General features: G+C 42.5%; 2 protein-coding genes across 2 annotated transcripts in view; one reads left to right on the top strand and one right to left on the bottom strand.

Annotated features, from left to right (window-relative positions):
- LOC142694207 (uncharacterized) overlaps positions 1 to 12,110 on the bottom strand; it is a 308,282-nt gene that overhangs the window by 67,381 nt on the left and 228,791 nt on the right. The gene's annotated exons all lie outside the window — the stretch shown is intronic.
- The window catches only part of LOC142660853 (uncharacterized), a 39,635-nt gene that overhangs the window by 13,064 nt on the left and 14,461 nt on the right, over positions 1 to 12,110 (top strand). The window contains exons 2-6 of the mRNA XM_075837848.1: positions 421 to 584; positions 1,061 to 1,234; positions 1,319 to 1,442; positions 6,109 to 6,206; positions 6,373 to 6,487. Coding sequence (XP_075693963.1) covers positions 507 to 584; positions 1,061 to 1,234; positions 1,319 to 1,442; positions 6,109 to 6,206; positions 6,373 to 6,487 — 589 coding nt within the window. The 5' untranslated portion in view covers positions 421 to 506. The remainder of the gene's footprint in view (positions 1 to 420; positions 585 to 1,060; positions 1,235 to 1,318; positions 1,443 to 6,108; positions 6,207 to 6,372; positions 6,488 to 12,110) is intronic.

Here is a 12,110-nt window from a genome sequence, read left to right on the forward strand (position 1 = left end):
CGATAACCACCAACTAAATATATATATATATATATATATATGTATATAACTATAGTAGAGATAAAATATATCCCAATTCAATAAATAACAAATATGACATATCTGGTGACCCGCCTGGTGAGGTGATTACTGCATCCAGGTGGAGAATGAATGGAGAGGTGACCACACATGTGTACGACTCTCTCCATTCACTTGTATAGGAGTTCCAGAAACAGCCGAGCACGGCCAGAGGTGGAGCCTCGTCTATCAGATATTTCTGGCATATCCTGGGGAGAAATGTCCGTGTTGGGAATACCCCTTTATTCCATGTGGTGACGGCTCTGAGAAGATGTTTCTCTCAATGATCAATAAGTGAGGTTCTGTGTGTCACATATGATGTTGTCCCCTGTATGATTTCCATCTTCTCCTTTCTTCATAAAGACGTCTGCAGTACTAGATCCTCCAGTTCCTCCAGTTTTGTCATCTTCTCCTCCACAACGTTCCTTCTCCTGAATGACCCACCAAGGATGAACAAGGACTGGAATGAGATGAGCAGAAGAATATTAGACTTCACCTTGGAGATCATCTTCCTGTTGAGCGGAGAGGTAAACTTTTCTACATTATAGAACAAGTTCCACATAGGGAAGGGACAATACATAATAGGAAGTAATAGGAGGAATCCAGTGTCCTGTATAACAGCGTCCAGACCTTCCAAGTGACGTCAAGAAGCTGAAGATCAGCCACCAATATGGTCAGTTATGTGTCATGTCACCAATGCAGCAATAGTAATGTTGTAGAGCAATGAGAATGACCAGGAACCAGGAGGATCAGGATGACATCTATATAGAAACATAGGAGATGACGGCAGGAGAAGAGCACATGGTCCATCTTGTCCCCCCAATATTGTTTCCAGTTTAGTTTTGGCCTCGTTCTATTTTCTCAATGTCTTTTTGTAGGTGAGGTCTCCAGTATTACAGATGTGGGGGCACTAGAGCTCTATACAGCGGGGTCACAATCTCCCTCTTTCTACTGAGGGGGGAATACTGTGTTCAGTTCTCTAAGTGTCTCTCTCCATACACAGGAGTACACAATAGTGAAGAAGACATCGGGTGACTGTACGACTCCCATCATCCTTGAGTCAGGAGGATGGAGCAGTAGTCAGAGCCCCATCACAGAGCCTCCCCCTCACTCCTGGATACATGAGAAGAAGATCTTAGAACTGATCTACAAGATGACTGAGTTGCTGACTGGAGAGGTGACACTGCTGGGAATGCTGGGAAATTCTACAGTAACAGCACTGGAGGTGTCTGGGTGATGACTGTATCATTGTGTGTGTCAGGTTCCTATAAGGTGTCAGGATGTTGCTGTCTATTTCTCCATGGAGGAGTGGGAGTACCTAGAGGGACACAAGGATCTGTACGAGGAGGTCATGATGGAGGACTACCGGCCGCGCACATCACAAGGTGAGAAGAGACAGATATATTTAGCATTACTATGGGCACAGGCTGGCATTGGCAGCCATGTTTAGAACACCTGCTGTAAATCTGTGATGTGAGGGCCATTACTTTACACATCTTTGCACATTTGTATGGAGGGTAATTCATGTGTGGAACAAGAAAATCATGGGAATCTCCTTGTAATATTTGTCCCACCAGAGACCACGTGGCTTGTAGTACACATAATTTCCGCCGATCTCTGAAGCCTTCTGGCTTTTTCTACATTGGACCAACATACACAGTCACGTGTGTCAGGGTGAGACCGGCCCATATGTCATGATGTCGTCTATTTTAGACCACGCCCATGTTTTAATATCTTTTAGATCACACCGATATTTTAACTGCCGCAGCCATTTTTCAGATTTTCATTTTTCCTCCCCACCTTCCAAAAGCCATAACTTTTTTTTTTTTCCCGTCGATATAGTCCTATGGGCTTGATTTTTGCGGAACGAGTTGTAGTTTTTCATAGCACCATTTTTTGTGCCATATAATGTACTAGGAAACGTGGAAAAAAATTATTTGTGAGGTAGATAATGGAAAAAAAACAGCGATTCTTCAATTGTATTTTGCGCTTTGTTTTTACGGAATTCAACGTGCAATTAAAATGACATGTTAACCTTATTCTCTGGGTCAATACGATTACGGCGATACCAAATTTAGATATATTTTTTTATATTTTACTACTTTTACAAGGAAAAAACGAATTGTAAAAAATAAAATTTATTTTATGTTGCCGAACTCTGAGAGCTCTAACTTTCTTATTATTCGGCAGATTGAGTGGTATGAGGGAATATTTTTTGCGGGACAAGCTGTAGTTTTTAATGCTACCATTTTGTGGTACATGCAAGGTTTTCATCACTTTTTATTCCATTTTTGCAGGAGATGAGGTGACCAAAAAACTAGTGATTCTTGTGTTTTTAAATTGTATTTGTTTCTTTACGGCGTCCACCATGCGGTATACTGTGTATGTGTGTGTAATATATATATATATATATATATATATATATATATATATATATATATATATATAATGATATATTGTAATAGTTCAGGCTTCTACAGATGTGGCGATACCAATTTCGTTGTTTTTCACAGTGCTTTATGGGGAAAAGGTTGGTTTTTTGTTTCGAACTTTTAAAGGGAATGTGTTGCCAGAAAAACATGTTTTTTTTTTAAAAATTAAACATTTAGTGTGTGGGTGATTAAACATTGTTCAATTTTTTTTTATTTTTTTCACGAGTCAGGAAATAGTCAGGAAATATTATAAATTAATTCGAATTTATAATACTACCCATTTTTGGTCACTAGATGGAGCTATTCCCAAAATTGCAGCATTGCAACAATGGGTTAAAAGCCCTCGCTCTAGTGAGCTCTCAGCATCCCCCCCTCCTTTATCCTGGCTAGTGCCGGGATAAACGAGGGGTTTGAACGGTGTAACCTCCTACGCTGTGTGTCGCCATTTTTTGAGCTAACACACAGTGTAGTAGGTTTACATACAGTAGTAAACACACACAAACACGAACATACATTGAAATCTCTTACCTGCTCCTGCCGCCGCGACTCCCTCCGGCCCGTCCGCTCCGTTTGCTGCCGCTGGTCCAAGTGCACAAATCCGGAAGCCGCGACCGGAAGTAGTAATATTACTGTCCGGCCGCGACTTCCGGTCCACAGGAAAATGGCGCCGGACGGCGCCACTTTTGAATTGGACTGTGTGGGAACGGCGCATGCGCAGTTCCCACACAGACGCCGTACACTGAAGTCAATGGGACGGGAGCCGTTCGCAGTCCCTATGGGACTGTGGCTGCCGTATTCCATGTCTGTATGTGTCGTTAATCGACACAGACAGAAATGGAACAAAAAATGGCAGCCCCCATAGGGAAGAAAAAGTGTAAAAATAAGAAAAAGTAAAACACAAACACACAAATGAATATAAACGTTTTTAATAAAGCACTAACATCTTTAACATATAAAAAAATAATTTGTGATGACACTGTTCCTTTAACTTTTTTATTATGAGGATAAAAATAAACAAAAAAAACTTTATTTAACCTGTTAACGCCGAAGGACGGATATATCCGTCCTCTGCAGCTGCTAGTTCGCGCAGGAGGACGGATATATCCGTCCTGTGATGGTGCGGGTACTGCCACTGTACCCACGCGATCAGCGGCAGGTGTACGGCTGTTATACACATCCTGGCTCCTGCTGCAACTGCCGGAATCAAAGCGCGCTCCGATTCCGGCAGTTTAACCCATTAAATACCACTGTCAATAGCGACAGCGACATCTAATGTGTTTGACAGAGGGAGGGAGCTCCCTCTGTCACCCCATCGGCGCCCCTGCAAAGATATCGCGGGTCGCCGTCGGGTTTCCATGGCAGCCGGGGGCCTAACAAAGACCCCCAGGTCTGCCTTCAGCAAATGTCTGTTGGGCCATGCCGAGTTTTAAACTGACAGGCAATAATGCTTTGGTATACTAAGTATACTAATTTACAGTCAAAATCAGATAAAACTACTTTTTTTGGGCCAAAAAGTGGTTTTATTTAGTAAAAGTGTCAAAACAAATAACACATACACATATATGGTATCCCCGCGATCATAACAACTTGAACAATAAAATGAACACATTAATTAAACCGCCGGATAAACGGCGTAAAAAAAACACTGCAAAATTCTCTTTTCTCCCATTCCCCCCATAAAAAATTAAATAAAAGTTTAATATATAAGTCCCATGTACCCCAAAGTAGTACTAATAAAAACTACACATTGACACGCAAAAATCAAGCCCACATACGGCCACAATGACGGAAAAATACAAAAATTACGTCTCTTGAAATGCGGCGATGCAAAAACAAGTAATTTTTTTCTAAAAGGGTTTTTATTGTGCAAACATAGGAAAACATATAAAACCTTTACATATTTGGTATCCCCATAATCGTGCCGACCCATAGAATAAAGTTAACATGTTATTTACGCTGCATAGTAAACGACGTAAATTTATAACATGAAAACCAATTCTGGAATAGCTGCTTATTTTCAATTCTCTCCGAAAATAAAGTTAATAAAAGATACAAAACAAAATAGAACTCGTCCCGCATAAGGGCTTGTTTTTTGGGAATTGCTCCCTCTGTGTGCCGCCATTTTTTGAGCGGATGCACAGTGTAGTAGGTTTACATACAGTGGTAATCACACAGTGCTTGCTTCTAATCACATGTCCGGAAGCCGCAACCGGAAGTAGTCATCTTACTGTCCGGCCGCGGCTTCCGGTCCACATGAAAATGGCGCCGGATGTCGCTCGGCTGAAGACCTTCCTTTTGGACTGTGTGGGAGCGGCTCATGCGCCGTTCCCACACAGATGGCGTACACCATAGTGAATGGAACGGCTCCCGTTTGCATCCTCTATGGGGATGTATGTGCCGTATTCCATCTCTGTATGTGTCGTTAATCGACACATACAGAGATGAAAAAAAAATGCCAGCCCCCATAGTGAAGTAAAAGTTAGAAAAAAGAAAAAAGTAAAACACAAACACAAATAAATAAAATACATTTTAATAACACACTAAAAGCAAATTTATATATAAAGAATTTTTTTTTGCGACACCAAAGGCAGGGGTTAATAGGAGCGCAAAGGTGGCAGTCCTGGGGGCCTTTATTAGGCCCCATGAATGCCATAACAACCATTGCCCCTCCTAGGATCGCATTGCGATTGAGCTTCTAGAGGGGGTCGTCCCCCCTCTTTGTATTATAAATGCCACGGTCCCTATTGACCGCTTCATTTAACGAGTTAAGCTAGTGGGATCGCGCTCGATCCCGCTCGTTATTGTTAAGTGGCGGCTGTATAATACAGCCGACACCAGCTTTGTTTGCAGCGGGTTCAGCCTGTGAGCCCGCTCCATACTTCCCCTATCCGGCTATGACGTAACTTCAGTCAGTTCAGAAGAATAACAGCTTCCGATATGTTGCTCCTCTGACTGAGGATCACAATGTAAATACATGAAGAACGGCACTTTCTGCACCTCAAAATGTCAGAACTCTTTAAATTTCTGCAATAAATAAAAAGTAATACCATAAAAAGCCATACCATTAAAACCAGTGACAGGTGAAGTGAAAACATTGATGATCTGGTTACAATGACACCTGACAAGGGAGGGGGATATATTAGGCAGCAAGTGATCAGTCAGTTCTTGAAGTTGATGTTGGAAGCGGAAAAATGGGCAAGTGAAAGGATCTGAGAGACTGTGACAAGGGCCAAATTGTGATGTCTAGACGACTAGGTCAGAGCATCTCCAAAACGGCCAGTCTTGTGGGGTGTTCCCGATATGCAGTGGTTCATACCTACTAGAAAAAGTGGTCCAAGGAAGGACAACCTGTGAACCGGCAGGTTGGAGCAGCGGTCACAGACCGTACGTGATTTCACAAACAAACTTAAACTAGTGTTGTGCCTGGTACACAACTGATTCTGGTGAGCATTACTGTGTAGCCTTAAAAAAAAAATAAAAAAAGTTATGACTGATGGAATGTGAGGAGGCAAAAACAATAAAAATAAATAAACCTAGAATTGAAGGTGTAGAGAGAAGTGTGTGATATATAGACAGATATACAGTAGTCGTGTATTCAGTCACTGTGTGTTTCCTACAGATGGATCCAGTAGGAGAAATCCACCAGAGAGTTGTCCCAGTCCCCTGTATTCCCAGGACTGTCCAGAGGAAAATCACAATGTCCCAGAGAATCATCAGGTAGATGAATCTGAGCCCTATACATGATCTATATAGGGGGGTGTGGGGCTTTTTGGTCCTGCGGTCATAGATGTGGTCATAGATTTTGGTGGTTTCTTATGTTGATCTGTTACATTCTTTGCATTCTCTGCTGTATTGTACTGAATTGTTACATATGTGAAATCAGGGGGAATATCTGACTAAAAATAAAGCGGAGGATGAAGCAGAAGAAGAGCGGGTGAGGGGCGATCAACCGTGTAAGAGTGAAGTGGAGGAGGAAATTCCAGGAGGTGTTACCATAGGTACATAGAGTTTTCTTGCAGATTAACTATCATTTAAATTTTTTCCCATAAATCAATAGTACAGTATATGCGAAGATAAGAAACTTTGTAATTTATATTACAGAAAATGCTTTTTTTTTTTTGCTCCACTCATCCTAGTCCTCACCTAATCCTGCTCTGACCTCTGCTCTGAATTTACTGATAAAATCCATACACAGGAGACTGTACACTAAGAGATCAAGTTAAAGCTACTGCCCATGGAATTCCATGGAAAGGGTGTAGGAAAGAGCTGCTGCAATGAGAGAGAGACACACACAAGCTGCTTCTATTAATGCTATATCTTAGCATAGTGCTGGATTCACAGCTACACTGCTCAGTACTGCTTTATAATGTCCTCCATGCTGCTGCTGCTCCTGGTAACTGTTATACCTCACCCCAGTGCTGGATTCACAGCTGCACTGCTCAGTACTTCTGTATGTTGTTTTCCATGCTGCTTATGCTTGTAGTAAGTGTTATATCTCACCCCAGTGCTGGATTCTCAGATACACTGCTCAGTTCTGCTGTATAATGTCCTCCATGCTGCTTCTGAATGTGGGAGAGAGAGAGAGAGAGAGAGAGAGGACTGTGTGGGCTGTGTATGGGAGAGGACATAGCAGCTATTCTCGGACCAATCAGGAGCTGAGTTTAGGGAAAACTGACAATTAGAGAGCGAGCCTACAGATGTGGGAAACTGGTGCATAATGCAGAATACAAGTCCTGTAATGGTTAAAAAATAGTGTTGTTCCTCACATTCACACACACAAATGACAGCTTAATCAGAAAATGTACCTAGAATAATAAGTACACTTTGGGGTAAGGTTCTGCCTTAGCGCTTGTTACGCCACTGGTAGTGCTCAAGACCTCAACACCAGACAATCGCAATCACATGGGTAAAGCACGCATCAACACCGACAGAAAAGAAAAGGCACAAGTGTTCACCAGTGGATTAGCAGAACCAAACACTAAAGGTAGTAGAAGATGGAGAATGCATAAATGGAGTGGATGGCAGATGAACAGTATGAAAGCATTTAAAAGATGAATAGAAAGTGGACAAGAATTAAAAGAACTCACTGACCCTTTCTGAATACTATCCCACAGCAGGGAAAGACAACAGCTTGGCAACAATCTAAACTCACAGGAAAGGCAAACCAGGAGAACTACTGATCCCAGGATAGACATGAAACCCACTTTACAAAAACTAGATCTTTTAAAGTATTGTTGAGGAACTCATTGCTCAAAATATATTAGAGTGAAATTTTAGACTAGTTTTTTAACCGACATACATTCCAGGAGATTTATCCAGATCTTAATCATAGATTATATCGATCTATCGGAGAGTAAGAGACACAGAGGTAAACCAATCAGAGGCAATGTGACAATGATTCTGATTCAGCCATTAGCATACAATGAGAATATGTAATGATGAGGCAATCACAGACATACAATACATTTCAAATTTATAACTAGAATACTTCTTTAGATGCTTACGTCAGACTTGCACCAGTTCTATTTGGCAAGACTACAATAGCTTGTTCTTCTAAATAGGGAGTGTGGAGGAGTTATATTCACATATGTATGTGAATATTAGGACAGAAACAAATAATAGGGAATGTGATAACTTCATGTCTGGGCGTTCAGCCAGACTGCTAATTGCCAGGCCAAATAAAAAAAACACACACAGATTTTATATATTTCTGAAAATGGGCGGGGGGGGGGGATAATTGCAGGTGAAATAGAAATTACACCTCTGCATGATCCGGCATCCTGCCCGATAATCTATAACCTAATTAAATACAGAGAATATAAGCAAATGGATCATCCATCACAAGGACCAACAGGTCTTACAATACAAACAAACACCTAGACAAGAACAACATCACCAACTAGAATCTAGAAAGATTTGCACATGCCAGGCACAGTATAACCAGCAACTGTGTAATCCAGGCCTGAAGTATATATAGGCCCCATAAAAGTATTCTGCCCTAATTAACCAGGCAAACCTAAATGATGACCAAATCCACACTTAGACAATTGTCTAGCAACGCCCAAACACAGAGATAACAGAAATCATTGATTAGCAGCAGTCCAGTAACATTACCCCCCCCCCCCCCTTTAAGGAGGGCTGGTAAGACCTTAACCCCTTCCCACTGCTTGCATTCTGGGCCCTAATGACCAAGCAATTTTTATCGTTTTTCCATAGTCCCATTCGAAGAGCTATCACTTTTTTTATTTTACCGTCGACATAGCTGTATAAGATCTTGTTTTTTGCGGGACAAGTTTGTATTTTTTAATAGCACCATTTTGGGGTACATATTATTTATTGATTAACTTTTATTAACTTTTTTTTGGGGGGGATAGAAAAAAAACTGACATTTCGCTACTCTTTTTTGCCTCCTAAATCTACGCCGTTTACCGTGTGGTATAAATAACACCAAATCTGTATTCAACGGGTTGTTACCATTGCAACGATACCAAATTTGTATAGTTTTTTAATGTTTTACTAATTTTACACAGTAAAACCTTTTTTTTCAAAATTATTTGTTTTTGGGTCTCCATATTTGAAGAGCCATAACTTTTTTTTATTTAGTTTTATGAGGGCTTTTTTTTTGTGGGACGACTTGTAGTTTTTATTGGTACTTTTTTGGAGTAGATGCAACTTTTTGATCACTTTTTATCACATTTTTTTTAAAGTCAGGATTCACAAAAAACAGCAATTTTTCAGTTGTTTTTTATTTTATTTTTTACGGCGTTCACTGTGCGGGTTAAATAATGGAATAGCTTTATAGTCCGGGTCGTTACTGACGCGACAATACCAAGTATGTGTAACTTTTTTGCTTTTATTTTGTTTTTTTTTTAATAGTAAAGCATTTGTAAAGGGAAAAAGTGGGGTTTTCATTTTTATTTTCCATTTTTTTTTTTTTATTAACTTTATTAAACTTTTTTTTTACTTTTTTACTAGTCCTACTAGGGGACTTTAATATGCGATCATCCAATCGCTTTTATAATACACTGCAATACTTCTGTATTGCAGTGTATTATGCCTGTCTGTGTAAAACGGACAGGCATCTGCTAGGTCATGCCTCTGGCATGACCTAGCAGGCATACACTACAGGCAGACCTATGGGCCTTTATTAGGCCCCCGGCTGCAATCGGAGACACAGACACTCGGCGATCTTATCGCCGGATGCTGGTGGAATGAGAGGGAGCTCCCTCCCTCTCTCCAAAACCATTCAGGTGAGGCGCTCGCTATTGAGAGCTGCATCTGAGGGGTTAAATGGGTGAGATCGATACTAATATCGATCTTACCCGTTCGAGCAGGGATGCCCTCAGCTACCTCTGGTAGCTGAGAGCAGGGACATTTAACGGCTCCCTGCTTTGTTTATTTATTCTGATGCAGCGCCGTGAAAAGGCTGTTGCATCAGAATAAAGCCCACTAATGACCGCCGTGAAAAGGCATATCGGCGGTTATTAAGGGGTTAATCCTGGATTTATCTGGATTGGCAGCATGAAAGGCTCTTATCAAGCTATCCGCATGGATGTTTCTATCTGTTTCCAGGACTTTTCCTCTGGGCCATAGCCCCGCCAATCAACAAGGTAACCACGGCATGGACCTTACTCCACACTGGCTCCAACATCTTAATCCTCAGTCTGAGCAATGGAGTCTCAAAGCCCACACTGCCAGTTAATGAAGATGCCTTGGGGTGAAAACCATAATTACAGAAAAACGCAGAGATGTTAGTGGATGCATGACACAAATTGTTATAAGCAAACTCTGCCCACGACAAAAACTGGACCCAATCATCATGCAATTCTGAAACATTACACCGGCGATATTGCTCTGTCTGGTTCACTATCTGTCTGACCATTGGTCTGTGGATAATAGGCGGTGGAGAAACCCAAATCAATACCTAAATTTGCACAGACAGTGAACCCCGGTCAGATACAATATTTTAAGGAATACCATGACGTCTTACCACTTGTTGAACAAAGTGAGTAGCCAGCTTATCAGCAGAGAGCCAGCCAGACAAGGGTATGAAATGGGCCATTTTTTTGAACCTGTCTACAACAACCCAAATGGTATCTCCCCCCAGGCAATTTGACAATCAAGTTGTGTGTATAAAATATGTGTGTCTATGGTTTCTTGGGAGTAGGCAAATGTTTTAACTGACCAAAAGGTAATGCTGTAGATGTGTTATTGTGCTCACAGATGTCACATTCCCCAACAAACCTTTCTACATCTCTCCTCATATCTGGCCACCAAACAGATCGAGACAAGGTCTTACACATCTTGGTGATACCTGAATGACCCGCCAAATTGCTCCCATGGCACTCTAAAGGAACAGCAGGTCTTAGGCTACTAGCAACAAGCAAGCGTTGGGCGGGTTTCACTGGAGGTGTCTGGGATTGAGCCTGCAGAAGTAAATCTGAAATATCATGTGTTAGCCCTGTCACAATTTTTTCAGGAGGAATTATGTAAGGAGGTATAGGGGTCTTCTAGTGTCCATGGCTGCGGACCGTAGGGTTTACTCACCCCCCCCCTCCGGCGGCCGCAGCCATGGATCTGTGAGCGCTGGCTTGCATCTCCTTCCCAGGAGACGCCAGTGCTCCCTTCCGGCCCGCTGTGTCCCGTAGGGTTCGCGTGCACGCTCATGCCCAGTTATAAAGGGCCAGCACGCACAGGAGGAAATAATTATCAACTGCCCATTATTTCCTGGAATATAAGAAGGGCCCTGCCCCTTTATTACTTGCCTGAGCGTTGTTAGTGTATCCCATGTCAGTCTTGCAAATGGTCCCTTAGTGTTATCCTGTTACCTGTATCCTGTGCTGTGTTCTTGTTCCTGAGCTTATTAGTGTTGAAGTCGTGTCCTACTGCACCTGCTATCGTCTGCCACGTCCAGTGTCGTCTGCCACGTCCAGTGTCCTCTAGCACTTCCAGTGTTATCCACCACGTCTGCACCCACCTCCATCTGTGCTAAAGCCTCGGCCACTGTCTGGACAATTTCAAGTACCCTAGTGTTGTGAACTGCTATAGACTCTTGCATAGAATGTGACTAGGCCAGCTGCCTCTCCGCTACGGCAGAGCGGCCTAGTGGGTCCACATAAACTGCCATCGTAACAGTACGATCAGGCCATGGAACCCGCTGGCCAGCCCAAGACCGCAGTTCAAAAGATACAGACGGAGATGCATGACCTACGCACACATCAGGATCAACTACTTGAGACTGTAAATTCTATCATGGCCCGTCTGGATCAGCTCACTGTTCCACCTCCGGTTCTTCCTCCAAAGGCTGTTGCTGTGCCACTGCCCGTTGCTCTCCCTGTTTGTTCCGGATCCACAGTTCCACTTCCTCTTCCTCCTCGCTACGATGGTGATCCCAGAACCTGTAGAGGGTTCATCAACCAGTGCACGGTTCATTTTAGGCTACAGGCTCATCTCTTCCCCTCCGGGGAGGCCAAAGTAGCGTTTATTATCTCCCTCCTCGCTGGCAAGGCCCTCGTATGGGCGAACCCAATCTTGGAGCAACAAGGACCTGTATCCTCGGACCTAGCCTTGTTCCTGCAGTCTTTCCATGCTGTGTTCGAGGAGCCGGGCCGAACATCTTCT

The sequence above is a fragment of the Rhinoderma darwinii genome, chromosome 1, assembly GCF_050947455.1.
Source record: "Rhinoderma darwinii isolate aRhiDar2 chromosome 1, aRhiDar2.hap1, whole genome shotgun sequence".
Taxonomy (NCBI): domain Eukaryota; kingdom Metazoa; phylum Chordata; class Amphibia; order Anura; family Rhinodermatidae; genus Rhinoderma; species Rhinoderma darwinii.